Here is a 16,465-nt window from a genome sequence, read left to right as displayed (position 1 = left end):
GCCCACTTCCTGGTTTGCAGACAGCCATCTTGTTATTGGATCCTCACTAGGCAGAGAGCTGTGAAGAACTCTCCTGTGACTTGTGCCACTAAATCCCATTGTGGGGGCTCCATCTTCATGACCCAGTCACCTCCCAAAGACCCTGCCTCCTAAACCATCACCCTGGGGATCAGGATGAAAGCATGGATGTTGAGGGTATACAAACATGCAGTCCACAACAGGAATTAAGTGGGAAAGCAGAGTGGCAGGAATTCTATGAACTCTGGGGTCAGAAAGACCTGCTTCCACTCTTGCAGCTACCTGCCAACTCTATAACTGTGAACAATGTCTGTATTCTGGCCCCCTTCATCTGTAAAATGGCAGCCATGACACCTACCCACAGCACTGCGGTGAGCATTTGATTAAATAACAAAAATCAAGCAGCAGTCAGTGCAGGGCACCTAGACATTGCCTTTCTATAAGCCATTCCCTAAAACCTGATATCGGCCATTTACCTGGTTAGCAGGTTCTTCCCTCTGCTGTTGTAGGTAGTTCTGCAAGGTAGTGTCATAGCTTAAGAGTGTATCTTTTTGTGCATGCCATGTTATTTCCTCAGATAAACTCCTAGGAGAATAGGGTGTTGTTATATAATATTGCTATATATATAACATATATATGTATACATGTATTATATATGTACATATACACATATAATATTGCTATATATATGTATATATGGCTATATATATGCAATATATATATTGCTATATATATATGACATAATGTATGCCAGAATATGTTATATATGTTATATATGTTATATATATATGTATATATGGCATAATGCATGTTATATATGTTATATATACACACACATATACGTATATATGGCATAATGCATGTTATATATGTTATATATACACACATATATATGTATATGTGGCATAATGCATGTTATATATGTTATATATATATATATATATATATACACACACACACACATATATGTATATATGGCATAATGCATGTTATATATGTTATATATATACACACACACATATATATATGTATATATGGCATAATGCATCAACACCCTATTCTATATATAGCTACATATACTATATATATAGTATTGCTATTGCTTTCTGAAACAGTCATACAATTTGCCAGGCCTCCCACAGTGACAAATGTCACCACACTCTGGCCAGCCAATGCACGTTAGAATTCATTACACTTTTCGCCATGTCGGTGGGCATAACATGGCATCTTAAGATTAATTGTATTTTTTATTTCTAAAGAAAATAGCACTTTTTCTTGTGATTTTCTCTTGTGTGAGCTGTTTGTTTATATAACTGCTCATCCCCCCCCTTATTAGCAAAAATCCATTTGGTGAGAATATCCTCAGAGAAGCTGTGCGTCTGTGCTGTGAGGCTCTGAAGCACGAGAAACACTCAGCGTCCATTGCGGAGCGCTGTTCTGTGTGAGCCATGAGCCAGGATGCCACTGCTGCCTGGGCTTTCTTTTCTGATGCTGGTCGATCCAAGTGGCCCAGCGTGATGGGGCTGAGCAGCAGCCATCTGGAGCTGGTGAGGAATTATCACCGAGGGTCACCCTGGGGGTCACATCACCCTCCACATCCCCCAACCTCTGCATCTTCCCCGAATAAATAAAGGGTTGGATTTCACCGTAATACGACCCAGAGACGAAAACTGCTACTGAGGCTAAAATCCTAGAGTGATAGCTGCAGAGAAAGAAGCATCCTTCCAGCTGAAGGTTGGTGAACCCAGGGCTACAGCAGGTGAGCCCCTGCAGAGCCAGGAGGGTGTCCCCTCCAGAGAGGGACAGCCCCTGCCCTCAGTGCTCTGGCCACCCAAGGACTCGGGGAAGGATGCAGGACAAGGTCCGTAAGCGATCATGACCAGGTCAGTAGCATCCTGAAGTTTACTTTTGTGTGCTTTGCTGTGAACTATGGGTTGAGAGATATGTCTTTACTTTTTGCTACTCTGTTGATAGAGATGAACGGAATAAAAAAAATCCATAGATGTACAAGTAAAATGTTAGGGTCTTTTCCAGGATATACAGAGGATGCAACAGATTTTGAATGGACAGACAGCATTCTCTTTCCATCATACATGTTTTCTTTGGTGGGGAAGAGAGAATTAAAAATAATATATATATATAACGATAATATATATAATTGTATATAATATATATTATTGATGTAATTATACATAATTAAATATATATATGAGAGGCCAACATTTAGAACTTAAAGAATTAAAGTCACTTTCGTATTACTTCTCCATTGTCCTAGATTTGTAGAAGAAAAACAGTAGAGAGAGAATTTTATTCTGATATTTGGGTGCGGAGGGATGACTTAACAAATGTTGTTCTAGAAGAAAAGGTAAAAGACTCTCCTTAGGACTCTCCTTAACGGACTCAGAACCAACAAACAAAGGAGGACTCTCTTTAAGGGGGGAGGTTCATGAGGAACTCTTCGTGTAAGTGATATGGCTTTTAGAGTTGACATCACTCAATCATATTCATGGAATTCTATTTTACTATGTCCCCAAAATAGAAGAGAAGAAAAATTTCCATTCATTTTCCTGCAGTCAGAATACTCTGCATTTCCAAAACCTGAATTGCAGAAATGATATTTAGAGCCTGAATTATTGGCAACCGAAACCATTTCTCCTAGCAATGGCTGAATACGTAGAGCACACAGTGTTGCTGAAAATATTTCTTTTATAAATAGAGTACTACATTGAAAGTGATTCTCGAGGACAAAATAATATTCTCATGCCACAGGCTAAAATACTGTTTTAACCAAATGCTTCTTCACATTCTGAACTTTAATTAGCATCATGTCCAGCATATTTAAATACCAGGCTATGCTGATATTATTGTTTGTCACCAACCAGGAATATGTCCACTATCATTTCACAGCTTACTGTAGATGTTTCCTGTGTTCTTGAATAGTTCTACATGGGCCAAATCCATAACCCTAGCCATCCACTCTATTTGTAGCCTCTCCTCACTAGCTCCTACTTCTAATTAATTGATTCCTAAAATCAAACCAAAAACCAAAATTGTGCTTTTGATTTTCCCTTCTCCTCCTTTGTCTACTGACTTCATTAAGCATATTTATCATGTTAATTTTGCATTAAAAGCAAGTGAGATGCCTGTTTGTAGTGTATGTATGTATATATTCATGTATATGTATATATATATACATGTATATGTATATGTATATGTATATGTATATGTATATATATATATGTGTATATATATATATATATAGGGGATTTTCATTGCTCTATAGGAAAATAATGACATTGCAATAGAGAACAAAAAGGGATTTTTTTTTGAAACTGAATCATTCTAATGTTCTACAATTATTTTCCTAGTGGTTTTAGTGACTTATTTGGTATTTTATTGAAATAGGATACATTTTGGGTGTTTATATTTTTAATACGAACTTTACATCTGTATGAACAAAATACTTAGAGCTGTCACATTTTACTGCAGAGAAGAATAGAATTATGGACAATGGCTGATTAACAGGCACAAATCCCTGAATAATCTTGAGTGGTGTAAATACAGTCCTCCGCTTTAAGTTTAAATCAGAAGTCACCAGTTGTCAAATACAGAGCTGTAGTATTTGGGGGGAAAAGTAATATGAAAGTAAATATTTACCTCAAGAAAGGTGTCTGATGGTGGGGAGGAAGGCTTCTGCTTTATTACATCATGAAGTTCTGTATTATTATTTTTTTTTTTTCAGTGAGAATGTGCTCTTTTATTACTTGTGTAATTTCTTTAAGGTTTAAAACAAAATAGTCATCTATTTCCATTATGGGGAAATAAAGAACAAAAATCTTTTCTAATTCCATTATTAAGTCCACCCCAGCCCATCCTTAATACTAATTATTAGCATTGTGGTCTTTTTTCTTTCAATTTAAATATATGCTAACCATTATTTTTATAATTTCAGGAAATTAAGAGAAGTTGGCAGATTAAATTAAATGCATGCACATTAGTGGATTTTTTCCTGTAATGTCTTTCCAACAATTTGAATGTGCCAGACCACCCCCCCAGCCGCCCCAGTCCTCAGCATCAGTGACAGTGGACGTGCATTGTCCATGCAACCTAAGAAAATCAGATGCAGAACTGAAAACACCACAACGTTAAAAATTATATAAATAGAATTGAGTAGAGTCTTGGTTCCGATTGCATCATTTACTGCACATATGCTGCATTATTTAAAAATCAAGTTAAAGTAAAATCACCCTTGTAATTTGACATGCACCCTATACCCTAGGTTCTGCCTTCTCAGTGTCACTCAATTGAGGCTCAAAGGTGAACTGTTTTTATTTATGTTCCTAACGTGAACAGAAGAGGTTACTTTATATTTGCTTGTGTACACACACATACCACACACACACACACACACACACACACACACACACACGCTTGTAATCTACAGAGATAAGGGAAATATTTGTTTAATTTTGAAAGATGGGCAATGACATGATTAAGTGCCCCTCCCGATGGATGTTGCTGCTGTTGATTTTACCTCCTTCTTGCAACCTGCCCATGCTTTTCTCCTCCCAGTCAGCTCTCTGATGTCCCAGGGTCTCTGATGGTAAATAATTAATGGGACAGTTAGCTTGTGTTGGGGAGCAAAGCTGTCTTACTCACAAGTGCAACCACTATACCCTGAGCCGTTTTGTGATTCCTCTTTACAAAAATACACAACCAAAGATCCCCAGTAATCTCCACTCAGACACAGCAATCTTGCATTGGTGTTTTGGGAATGATGCAGATGGTGTGTGATGCTTATCCACTTCCGTGGATTTTTCAGAATGGTCCCTTTGAAGTAGTGAAAGTCATGGCTTAGAATCAGCTGTAAAGACCCTGAACAGTGTCAAGCGCCTTTACTGTAAGCCCTTGTCTTTGCCTTTCTACAGAGCAGGATTTTTCTGCCCTGATGGTGGCGCTTACACAGTATGCCATATGGTGGGCCCTGCATTTAGGGTATGATATTTTGATTCACTTCTGTACATTTTGTTACAAAAACAAACAAGCAAACAAAAAAACGTAAATGTGAAGTTGAAAGAATTGAACCATGTACATCCATTACCCACTACCTAAATTCTACCATTAACATTTTCTAAAGTTGCTCTCTCACATTCTATCCGTATTTGTATCCCTGTGTCCATCCATCAATCCAATATTTTCAGTACATTTCAAAGAAAGTTGCAAGCATCTGTACACATCACCCTCAAAATCTTCAGCACTTGTGTTATTAACTACAGTCCAATATTGTTTATAGTGCTTGTGGGTAAAATCCATATAGAGCAAAATGCACAAGTCTTCATTAGACTGTTTGATAAGCTATGACAAGTAACAAACAGCAATTTTCTCATGCCCCCGCCCTGGTAAACTTCATGCTTGCCCCTGCCCCCCAGGAACCACCATTCTGATTTTTTTTCACCCATCGATTACAACAGCGTATAAACGGAATCATTTTGTGATCAGTCTTTCACTCAGCATTATGTTTTGAGACTGCCTGTCACTTATTTCATGGATCAGTAGTTCATTCCTTTTTATTGCTGAGTAGTTACTAAACCACCGTAGTTGTTTATCCGTCCTTCTGTTGATGGACACGTGCTATTTACAGCTTGGAAACAGTATGAATGAAGCTGCTATGAACATTCTTGGATAAGCTTTTTAGACATATTTCTCTTGGCTAAATATCTGAAAACAGAATTGCTGGATCATAGGGTAGCTGTATGTTTAGTTTTATAAGAAACCACCAGACTTGTTTCCATTTTACACTCCATTTGTGCCATTTTACACTCCAGCCAATAAAGCATGAGTGTTCTGGTTGCTCCATAATCTCACCAACTATTGTAAGTCTTCTTAAATTTTGGTGATTCTGGTGGGAGTATAGCTGTGTCTGCTTCTGGTTTTAATTAGCATCTGTCTGATAATTAGTGATATTGAGCCTTTTGAATATTTTTAATATCCTCTGCTGTTCCAATCTTTGCCCAGTTTTAATTGGGCTGTCCTTTATTACTGAGTTTTGGAATCATTTTTGTATTCTGGATACCATTCTATTTTTTTCTTGATTTACGTTTGGTAAATATTTTCTTCCAGTATACAAGTTGCCTTTTCACTTTTAAATGGTAGCTCAATCTTCTGATGAGCAGAAGTTCTAAAATTTGGTGAAGTCTAATTTAGTAATTTTTCCTATGATGGTTATTGCCTTCTGTGTCCCATCTAAGAAATCTTTACCTACTCTCAAGACATAAATATATTCTCTTATGTCTGTTTTTCTAGAAGTTCCATAATTTTAACCTTTATGTTAGGTCCATGGTCTGTCTCAAATTAATGTGTGTGGGGGGGCGGGGGTGAGAAGTAGGAGTCCAAGTTTCTTTTTATTCATTGTGGGTGTCCAGTCGTTCCAGCACCATTTTTTGAAAAGACTGCTTTTCTCATTGTATTGCTTTGGCACTCTTGCAAAATCAATTGAATGTACAAGTATGGGTACATTTCTCAATTCTCTATGCTGTTCCATGGGTTTATTTGTCTATACTGGTACCACAATGCCTTTATTACTGTAGCTTTATAGTAAGTCTTGACATCACATGGTATCTATCTTCCAGGGCTGTTCTTTTTCAAGATTACTTTGGATATTTAAAATCCTTTGAATTTCCATACAGATTTGAAGATCAGATTGTTAATTTATACCCCCCAAAACCTATTAAAATTATGGCTGGGATTTTATTCAATCTGTAGATAAAATTGAGAAGAATTGACCTGCTAATAATATTGATTTTTCTAATCCATGAACATGGAATGTCTTTTCATTTATAGAGGTCTCCCCATCTTTGGTTAAATTTGTTTCTAAGCGCATAATTGTATGTTATTATAAATATATATTTTTTTAGTTGTCCAAATGTTAGCTGGTATAATGTGATTCACTTCTGTGATATGAGAGTTTGGAAGCCAACCTTGCCCCGCATTATTTTCACATGAGAAGAAGCTTCTTTTATTCATTCCTTCAAAGAGGTAGCAGAGAGATGGAGGAGGTTCACCCTAGCCTGAGAGCTAGGGGTCCAAACTTCAGTTCAGGTTTGCCTTTTACTGACTATGTGAACTTGGCCAAGCATGGTAGGATTCTCCCCCTATTTCATTCAACACATTCAGAACATAACTCCTCATTCATTGTGGTATTTTCAGTAATATTTATAGAGGTAAAACTTTTAACTCTGATTCACTTGTGCATTTGGAAATCTGGTAGAAGCCTTGAATTTTCTCCTCAGAAAAATGTACACACACACACGTGCATGTGCGTGTGCACACGCACACAGACACACAGACACACACACACACACACACACACACAGAGTTTTGTGTCCAATTTAGGATGTTCAGGCAACCTCAGAAGGCTGTTCATCAACCTTTGGGGTCCACAAAACCCCTGTTCTAAAGGGAGAGCTCAATGAGGGTAGGAGCTGACTTCCTTTACTTATACATCTTCAGCACCCAGTATGGTGCTCAGCCAATCATGACTGCTCAATGAATGCCCCATCATTGCTGCAACATGCCTTCTGCAAAGCTCGCCATTTTTCCCAAGTAGCACAGCCAGTGTCACAATTAGAGGACAGCAAGATATTGCCTGATGGATGAGCCACATTTCAGATAAATAGACTGGCAGAGTCAAGAGATATCTTAGGGACACCCTGGGCCAGTCACACTAGTGGCCCAAGGGCGTCCCAAGGCCTAGAGTTTCAGAGGATCACCAAGATCAGAATGTGGCATATTTGTGCAGGGGTAAGTATGGATGAGGGCTGCTAATTCTAAATCCCACACACTTAGTGGGGTTTTCTAGGCAGAGTGAGTATAAATTTCCAAATCCTGAATATTAGACCTGTCTTTCTTCCACCACTAGATACTATACCCCTGTGAGGGAAACAGAAGGGGAACAATTTGGCTGGACTTTCAGCTCTCCCACCAAACCCCTACTTTTCTGCCGCTGTCAGTGAGATCAGCCTGGCAGTTCCCAGCCAGGCAGCTGCCATAGGTGCCCTGGATCCACTCCACGGCAGGACAGTGTTGCTGCACAGACAGCCTGACTCAGCACCAGCCCCAGACAGAAAGTCCCTCCCACAGGGCTGCAGATCCCAGGGTCTGCTGTCCTTGGTGACACTGGCATTATTTCAGGGCAACCCTTTTCTCTTCCTAAAGCCCCAGATTTATTTCACGGAGAGCTCATCCTGCTCTCCTCCCCCTGATTCCCATGAGCGGCACTGGCAAGTGATGGTGACATTGTGTGTGTGCTTCCGTCCACTCAGGTGCTGGGGACATGGGCAGCAAACCATCCACACCAGGCAGTGACCCCACAGCGCGGTGCCCGGGGACGGAGGGCATTCACGCTGCATACAAGCAAGGAGACCCCAGCAGGGCCCGGCACTTGCTCCGGGAGGCTTGTGATGACAGCACATCCCAGCTGGAGAAGGTAGGGTCAACGCCGGCTCCTTCAACCAGACTGGGGATCTGGCTTGGATGAAGGTTATCATTCAGATTATTTCCTTGTTATCCTCTAATCATAGTGGGGATTTTTTTTTTTACCTCATTTCACATGTAAACTTAATGGCTGCCAGTCTTGTCAAGCCAGTTCTCAGCCTGCCACTATCTATGCACACCCTTTCACCTTACCAGTAACTGAAATGTGAACAACAAAAGGCCAGTCTGAAGGTTTAATGTACTGTATTCCTCTACATTTCTTTTCCATTATGAAATAGCGCAAGCTAACAAGAAAATTTAGAAAAATGTAAAAGTAGAGAGGAAAAGAATAAGAAAGTAACCATATTCCTAATGCAGCCAAACAGTCCCACTTAACAATTTCATTATATTTTTCTCTCCATTTGCTGATCTGTGCATACATTGTTGTTTCTAACAGAGATAAAGTCATTTTGTGTATATAGTTTTGCATGCTGCTTTTTCTCACCTAATATTATATCAAGCGTTTTCCATATGATTATAAATTCGTGTGTGCTTTAAAGCAAGAAAGGTGTTTACACTTCACTTTAACTGGTGAAATGTTGAAACCGGTAGACTTGGTTAAGCTGTGTGTAACACCCAGAGCAACCACTTTAAAAACTATACAAAGAGGTACACTTACCTGGCACGGGAGATACCATGATCACGAAGATGGTTTTCCCAGGGTGAGGCTCATCCATTGCACTCCAGATGTGCTGACCCCTGCGATTTCCCTAAATGTGGGAAACTGGACTACGTAATTTGTGGTAGTGGGGGACTGCGTTCGCACTTTCCCCTGAAAAGAAACAAAACAAAACCATACAAAGAGGTATACTCAAAAACACTATTGACCAATCAAAATGGGATTTGAAAAATGTTTAAGAAGCTCACAGGAAGACAGGAAAATAATCAGAAAAATGAAAGAGTAAACAAAACAAAACAAAGAAATGCATGGCAGACCTTAGCTTTAATATGTAAATAACTATATTAACATAAATTTTCCAAAAACATAAACTTGAAGAGACTGCAGAGTAGATCAAAATAAATAAATAAAAGGGGCGCCTGGGTGGCTCAGTCGGTTAAGTTGCCAACTTCAGCTCAGGTCATGATCTCGCGGTCAGTGAGTTCAAGCCCCATGTCGGGCTCTGTGCTGACAGCTCAGAGCCTGAAGCCTGTTTGGGATTCTGTGTCTCCCTCTCTCTGACCCTCCCCCGTTCATGCTCTGTCTCTGTCTCAAAAATAAATAAACATTAAAAAAATAATAATAATTAAAAAAAAAATAAATAAATAAATAAATAACCATGAGCAGCTATATTCTACCTATGGGAAACTCACTTCAAAGAGGATATATGTGGGTTGAAAGTAAATGGATAGAAAAAGTTATACCATGCAAATATTAATCAAAAGAAAGGAGTGGCTAAGTATCAGATAAAATAGACCTCAGACTAAAGGAAGTTGCCATGGACAGGGAGGAACATTTCATAACGTTGAAGGAGTCAGTCCATCAAGAAGACATAGCAATCCTAAATGTGCATGCACCAAACAACAGAGCTGTAAAATATGTGAAACAAAAACTGACATAACTGAAAGGAGAACGAGATAAATCCACAATAATAATTGGAGACTTATAATTTGACACCCTCTCTCAACAAATGATAGAACAACTAGGCATAAAATCAGTAAGGATACAGAACTTCACACCATCAGCCCACAGAATCAAACTGACATTTATAAAACATTCCACACAACAAGAGCAGAATGCACATTCTTTTCAAGTGTCCACAGAGCATATCTCTAGATAGACTGCACATCCTAGGCCATAAGATAAACCTCATCACATTTAAAAGAATTAAAATCAGACAGAATATGTTCTCTAACTTCAGTGGAATCAAACTGGAAATTAATAGCAAAAAGATAATAGGAAAATCTCCAAGCACCTGGAAACTAACCACAAACTTTTAAATTACCCGTGGATCAAAGACAAGGTCTCAAGGGCAATTTAAAAAATACTTTTAACTGAACAAAAATGAAAATACAACATGTCAAAATTTGTGGGATGCAGCTAAGGCAATGCAGAGAGGGAAATTTATAGCACTAACTACTTACATTAACAAAGAGGAGAAGTCTCAAATTAATGATCCAAAACTTCCACCTAAAGGAGCTATAAGAAGAGCAAAATAAATCCAAATCAAGTGGGAGAAAGGAAATACTAAAATTAAGAGTAGAAAAATGATGAAATTTAAACAGAAAAACAATAGAAAAAGTCAGTGAAAAAAAGGTAATTTTTTGAAAAGATCAACAAAATTGACAAACCTCTAGGAAAACTAACATAGAGACAAGAGAAAAATATCTAATATCAGGAAGGAAACAAGGAATGGCACTACATACCCTACAAATATCAAAAGGATTGTAAAGGAACAACTTTATACACATAAACTTGACAACTTAGATGAAATGGACCAATCCTGGAAAAGTACAAACTATAACTCACCACTATAAAATACGTACATGATTTTAATAGCCCTTTAACTATTAAGGAAATTCAATTCACAAGTTAAAACCTCCTAAAAAGAAATCTATAAGGGGGCCTGGGTGGCTCAGTCAGGTAAGCAACAGACTTCGGGTCAGGTCATGATCTCATGGTTCATGGGTTCAAGCCCCACATTGAGCTCTGTGCTGACATGACAGCTCAGAGCCTGGAGCCTGCTTCAGATTCTGTGTGTGTGTCTCTCTCTGCCCCTCCCCTGCTCATGCTCTCTCTCTGTCTCTCAGAAACAAACATTTTAAAAAATTAAAAAAAAAAAAAAAAGAAATCTATAGACCCAGATACCTTCATGCGAGAATTCTACCAAATGTTTAAAAAAGAATTAACACCAACTCTACGAATACTTTTCAACACTTCTATGAGTCCAATATACCTGATACCCAAACCAGACAAAGACAGTACAAAACAGAAAAGTACAGACTGAGCCATCATGAATATAGATGCAAAAATTCTTAACATATTACAAATAGATTTCAACAATATATGAAAAGAGTTAAACACCATGATCAAGTGGGATTTATTCTAGAGATACAAGACTAGTTCAGTAAAGTACTCAATAATCAGCCAATATAATCCTCCATGTTAATAGACTGCTACAGACTGAATGTGTCCCCCCAAAATGCCTATGTTGAATAAAGTGATGGTGTTTGGAGTTGAGGCTTCTGGAAGGTGATTAGGTCATAACGCTGGAGCTCTTATGAATGGGGTTAGTGCTCTTATTAAATAGATCCCACAGACCTCCCTAGCCCTATTCTGCCATGTAAGACAGAAGAGATCAGTCACTAGGAGGAAGGCCCTCATCTGACCACATTGGCACCATAATCTCAAACATCCAGCCTCCAAAACTGTAAGAAATAAATTTTTGTTATTTTTCTGCCACTCAGTCTGTGGTATTTTGTTATATCAGTTTGAATGGATTAAGGCTTAAAGTGAAGAAGAAAAAATCACATTATCATATCACTTGATGCAGAAAAAACATTTGACTAAATTTAATACCCTCATGATAAAAACTCTTAGAAAATTAAGAATGGAGGGGAGCTTCCTCAGCCTGATGAATATCTACAGAAACCTACAACAAACTTCATACCTGATGGTGAAAGACTGATTTACCCCTAAATTGGGAATAAGACAAGGATATCTATTCTCAATAGATAGTTTTATTTGAGAATAATTATATAAAATTATATTCAATATATTACTGGGAGTTCTGGCCAATGCAATTAAGACAAGAAAATGAAATAAAAGGCATACACATCTGAAAGAAAAATAAAACAATCTCTTTTTGCAGGTGACATGACAGTCTACATAGAAAATCCAAAAAAGAAATTATCCATAAAAGAAAAAATTGACAAATTAACAACTTTTGCTTTGAGAAAGACCCTGTTAAGAGAGAGAAAAGATAAGCTACAGGCTTGGAGAAAATACTTGCAAATCACATATCTGACAAAGGACTCATCTCTGATTCATACATAAAAAATCTCCCAACATTCAACATAAAAGGCAAACAATCCAGTTAAGTAATGTAGGAAATAGATGAAGAAACATCTTGTTGAAGAGTATATACAAATGGCCAATAAATCCATGAGAAGATGTTCAACATCATTAACCATTAGGGAAATGCAAATTAAGACACAATGAAATATAACTACATATTGATTAGAATGGCCAAAATTAAAAAAAATAGAATGCCAAATTCTGATGAGGATGTAGAGAAACTATCTCTCATTCATTATGGTGAGAATATTTCCATTCCGGAAAATAGTTTGGCAGTTTCTTTAAAAACCAAAACACATAGGGGCGCCTGGGTGGCTCAGTCAGTTAGGCGGCCGACTTCGGCTCAGGTCATGATCTTGCAGTCCGTGAGTTCTAGCCCCGCGTTGGGCTCTGTGCTGACAGCTCAGAGCCTGGAGCCTGCTTCGTATTCTGTGTCTCCCTCTCTCTGACCCTCCCCTGTTCATGCTCTGTCTCTCCCTGTCTCGAAAATAAATAAACGTTAAAAAAAAAAATTAAAAAAAAACAAAAAAACAAAAAAACAAAAACAGACTTACATTATGACCCAGCAAGTGCACTCCTGAGCGTTTAACCTAGGGAAATGAAAACTTATGTGCGCGCAGAAATCTGTGCATGATTTGTTCTTAGCAGTTCTACTTGTAATAGGAACTAGATACTACATAAAACTCTTAGCAGATGAGTGGTTATACATACAATGGAATATAATATAAAAGTATACTACACATATATAAAATGTAATATATAGTATAAATATATTAAAATATAAATATACTAAGTAACACAAAGAAACTCTTTGAAATATGCAGCCATTTAGGTGGATCTCAAGGGCATTATGCTGAGCAGGATATTAAAAAAAAAAACAATCTCAAAAGGTCACATTCTGTATGATTCCATTCGTATATAAACATTCTCAAAATGGCAAAATTATAGAGATGGAAGAGACATTTGTGGCTGCTGGGGTTAGTGATGGTGGAGGGCAGTAAGGTGAGTGTGACAGTAAAGTGGGGGAGGGGAGGCTGGAGAGACTGGTCTCACAATGGAGTAGTTCTGTATCTTTTTTTTTTTTAAGTTTTTTAGTGTTTATTTTTGAGAGAGAGTGGGGGGGAGGGGCAAAGAGAGAGGGAGACACAGAATCTGAAGCAGGCTCCGGGCTCCAAGCTGTCAGCACAGATCTCGATGCAGGGCTCGAACCCACAAACCATGAGATCATGACCCAAGCCTAAGTCGGATGCTTAACCGGCTGAGCTACTCAGGCACCCCGGAGTAGTTCTGTATCTTGATCACAGTGGTGTTTGCACAAGTGCAGAATGATATACCCACATTGTACTAACATCAAATTACTGGGTTTGATCTTGAAGTACAGTTGTGTAAGGTGTCACCATTGGGGGAAACTGAGTTAAGGAAACATGGATGCTCCTCAAGACTGTCTTTGCAACTTCCAATGAGTGTCTACTTCAAAGCAAACAGAAAAAAAAAAATAAGTGAAGTCTAATTCCACTTTTATAACATTTAAAAACTGGCCAAGAATGAATCTGTGGTGTTAAAAGTCAGGATAGTGGTTATTCCAGGTAGGACAGTGACTAGAAGGGGGACTTTGGAGCACAGATAATCTTAGGTTCCGAGGTCTGGATGTCCATTACATGAATGTGCTCATTTGTAACAGTTCATGAAACTGAACACACAATTTGTGTCCTTTTCTGTAGGTGTGTTATATGCCAATAAAAGTTATAATGACTGCAGATGCCTGGGTGGCTCAGTCGGTTAAGCATTCGACTTCAGCTCAGGTCATGATCTCAAGGTTCATAAGTTCAAGCCCCGTGTCAGGCTCTGTGCTGACAGCTCAGAGCCTGGAGCCTGCTTTGGATTGTATGCCTCCCTCTGTCTGCCCCTTCCCTGCTCGTGCTGTCTCTTTTTGTCTCAAAAATAAATAAACATTAAAAAATATTTTTTTTTAAAGTTACAATGACTAAAGTAAAAGAGTTTGGTTTCATGTGGGATTACCCATGTGTTGATATGGATGAACATGTTCTGGAAGGCTGTGTAAAAGCACTTTCCTTTGCAAAAAGGTCATTGGGAAGTAGAGGTATGGAGGGAGGCCTCCTTGTTTATTTTATACTTTTCTGTGCTATTTGAATTAAAATAAATACACGCTATAGAGCCTCTGCGCTGTCTCCAGCCAGAGTGCCAGCCCTGACCTTTCCTGCCTTCTGGTTCCTCTTGGCTTCAGGCTGACTCCTAGGAAATTACCACTTCATGAGGATGGGGCTTTTAAGCCTCCAACCCACTAGCGTCTAGACAGCTGTTGGTTGTGTGCAGTGAATCATTTAATCAATCCCTGTGGTTTTTCTCCCTAATGCAAGTGCTTTCCTGGAATGGCAGGCCTCCCGGGCCCCACCCCGGGCAGATTGGCAGGCCAGTGGGTTTTGCTTTTTCGGTCATATTGAATGAGTATGTCACGTCACCAGCTCATTCACTCTCCTTCAGAGCCCAGGCCTCCCTCCAGGTCCCACAGTTCCTGGGAAGTCTTGGGTAGAATGGGGAGAACATAGGTTTGGGGCTAGACAGACCCCAGTTCAAATCCTGGATAGTTCTGCAGACTGTAAATTCCCTCGCTGTGGGCAAGCCTTCATTTCCTCACCCACAGGATGGAAATACAGTGTGAAAATAAATAAAAGAAACCTCACTTAAACTGGAGTCTGGAAGCCCTGAAGGGGAGTTCTCACGCACTATCACTCACCTTCAGAAGCAAACCCTGCATTCTCCAAGGAGGCTTACTTACCACACCGCAGCTGGAGGAAGGAAGAATTTCTCCTTGCCCAGCAACAGCCCAGCCAATGGGAACTCAGTGAAACACCCTCCCAGCTTCTTCCTTTTTCCCTTGTAAAAGTAAGCCCCTCTCTTCTGTTCTCCAGACTTGGCTATGGTTCACTGTAGTTGGCTTGTCCTGAATTGCAATTCCTCTGCTATTCCCAAATAAACCCATTTTTCAGGTAAAATAAATGGCTCTTTACTTTTTAATTTTAAGTTTATTTATTTATTTTTGAGAGGTAAGGGGGAGGAGGAGCAGGAAGAGAGAGCATCCCAAGCTGTGAGAACAGAGCCTGACGTGGGGCTCTATCCCACAAACCGCAAGATCAATACCTGAGCCGAAATCCAGAGTCAGACACTTAACTGACTGAGCCACCCAGCCACCCCAGGCTCTTTTCTTTTTTTAAGATCAACAACAGATACAGTCCTCACAAGACTGTTATCAGGATGAAGTGTGACCATGTAAATAGGATGTTCAGTGCATGATAAGAGCTTAATATATCTGTCCCCATCCCTGGGATTCTGTTGACCCATCCCTGTCCATCTCACCCTACAGTGACTCCGAAAGCACAGGTTTCCTAACCTGTTCAGCAAGCAAAATGTGCTCTTTCATGCCGCGGATTGGTTCTGGCACCCTCAGTGCTCATCCCAGCTTCTTACACACAGTACGTCCTCAGTAAATGTCAGTGATGGCACAGACTGCCTCAGTTCCAATGTGGGTTCTGTGTGCACCTCCTTGAACACCGCTGATGCCCAAGTCCATGGGGAATAGTCAAGTTCCAGGAGGACTTCACGTTTCAGTAATGCAGTCACACCCTGCACATGCCAATCCAGCATTCTTTTGGCAGCCCCAGTGAGCCCATGAAAAGCCAAGGCCATTTTTATAGTCTTTGAAAGCCATTTTCTAGCTGTGTGATCACAGGCAAGCTACAAAACCCCTCTGAACCTCCACGTCCTTGTCCATGTATTAGTATCCTGCCTCAGATGGGGATATTCACATGGTCCCCATCCTCGTGAAGCTTATGGCAGCTTATGCTGTCCCAAAGAAACAGAATGGGAGCCACATTTATATCA

At 39.4% G+C, this 16,465-nt stretch overlaps 1 protein-coding gene and 1 non-coding gene across 2 annotated transcripts in view; both read left to right on the top strand.

Annotated features, from left to right (window-relative positions):
* Nucleotides 1-16,465, top strand: part of LRRK1 (leucine rich repeat kinase 1) — a 133,085-nt gene that overhangs the window by 38,431 nt on the left and 78,189 nt on the right. The window contains exon 3 of the mRNA XM_049613999.1: nt 8,340-8,503. Coding sequence (XP_049469956.1) covers nt 8,340-8,503 — 164 coding nt within the window. The remainder of the gene's footprint in view (nt 1-8,339; nt 8,504-16,465) is intronic.
* LOC125910504 (U1 spliceosomal RNA) lies at nt 9,162-9,325 on the top strand. Its single transcript, XR_007454009.1, has one exon. It is a non-coding gene; the product is annotated as a U1 spliceosomal RNA (small nuclear RNA).

This window comes from Panthera uncia (assembly GCF_023721935.1).
Source record: "Panthera uncia isolate 11264 chromosome B3 unlocalized genomic scaffold, Puncia_PCG_1.0 HiC_scaffold_1, whole genome shotgun sequence".
NCBI classification, from domain to species: domain Eukaryota; kingdom Metazoa; phylum Chordata; class Mammalia; order Carnivora; family Felidae; genus Panthera; species Panthera uncia.
The sequence above is the reverse complement of the archived record's forward strand: the minus strand, read 5'-3'. Positions and strand labels throughout refer to the sequence as shown.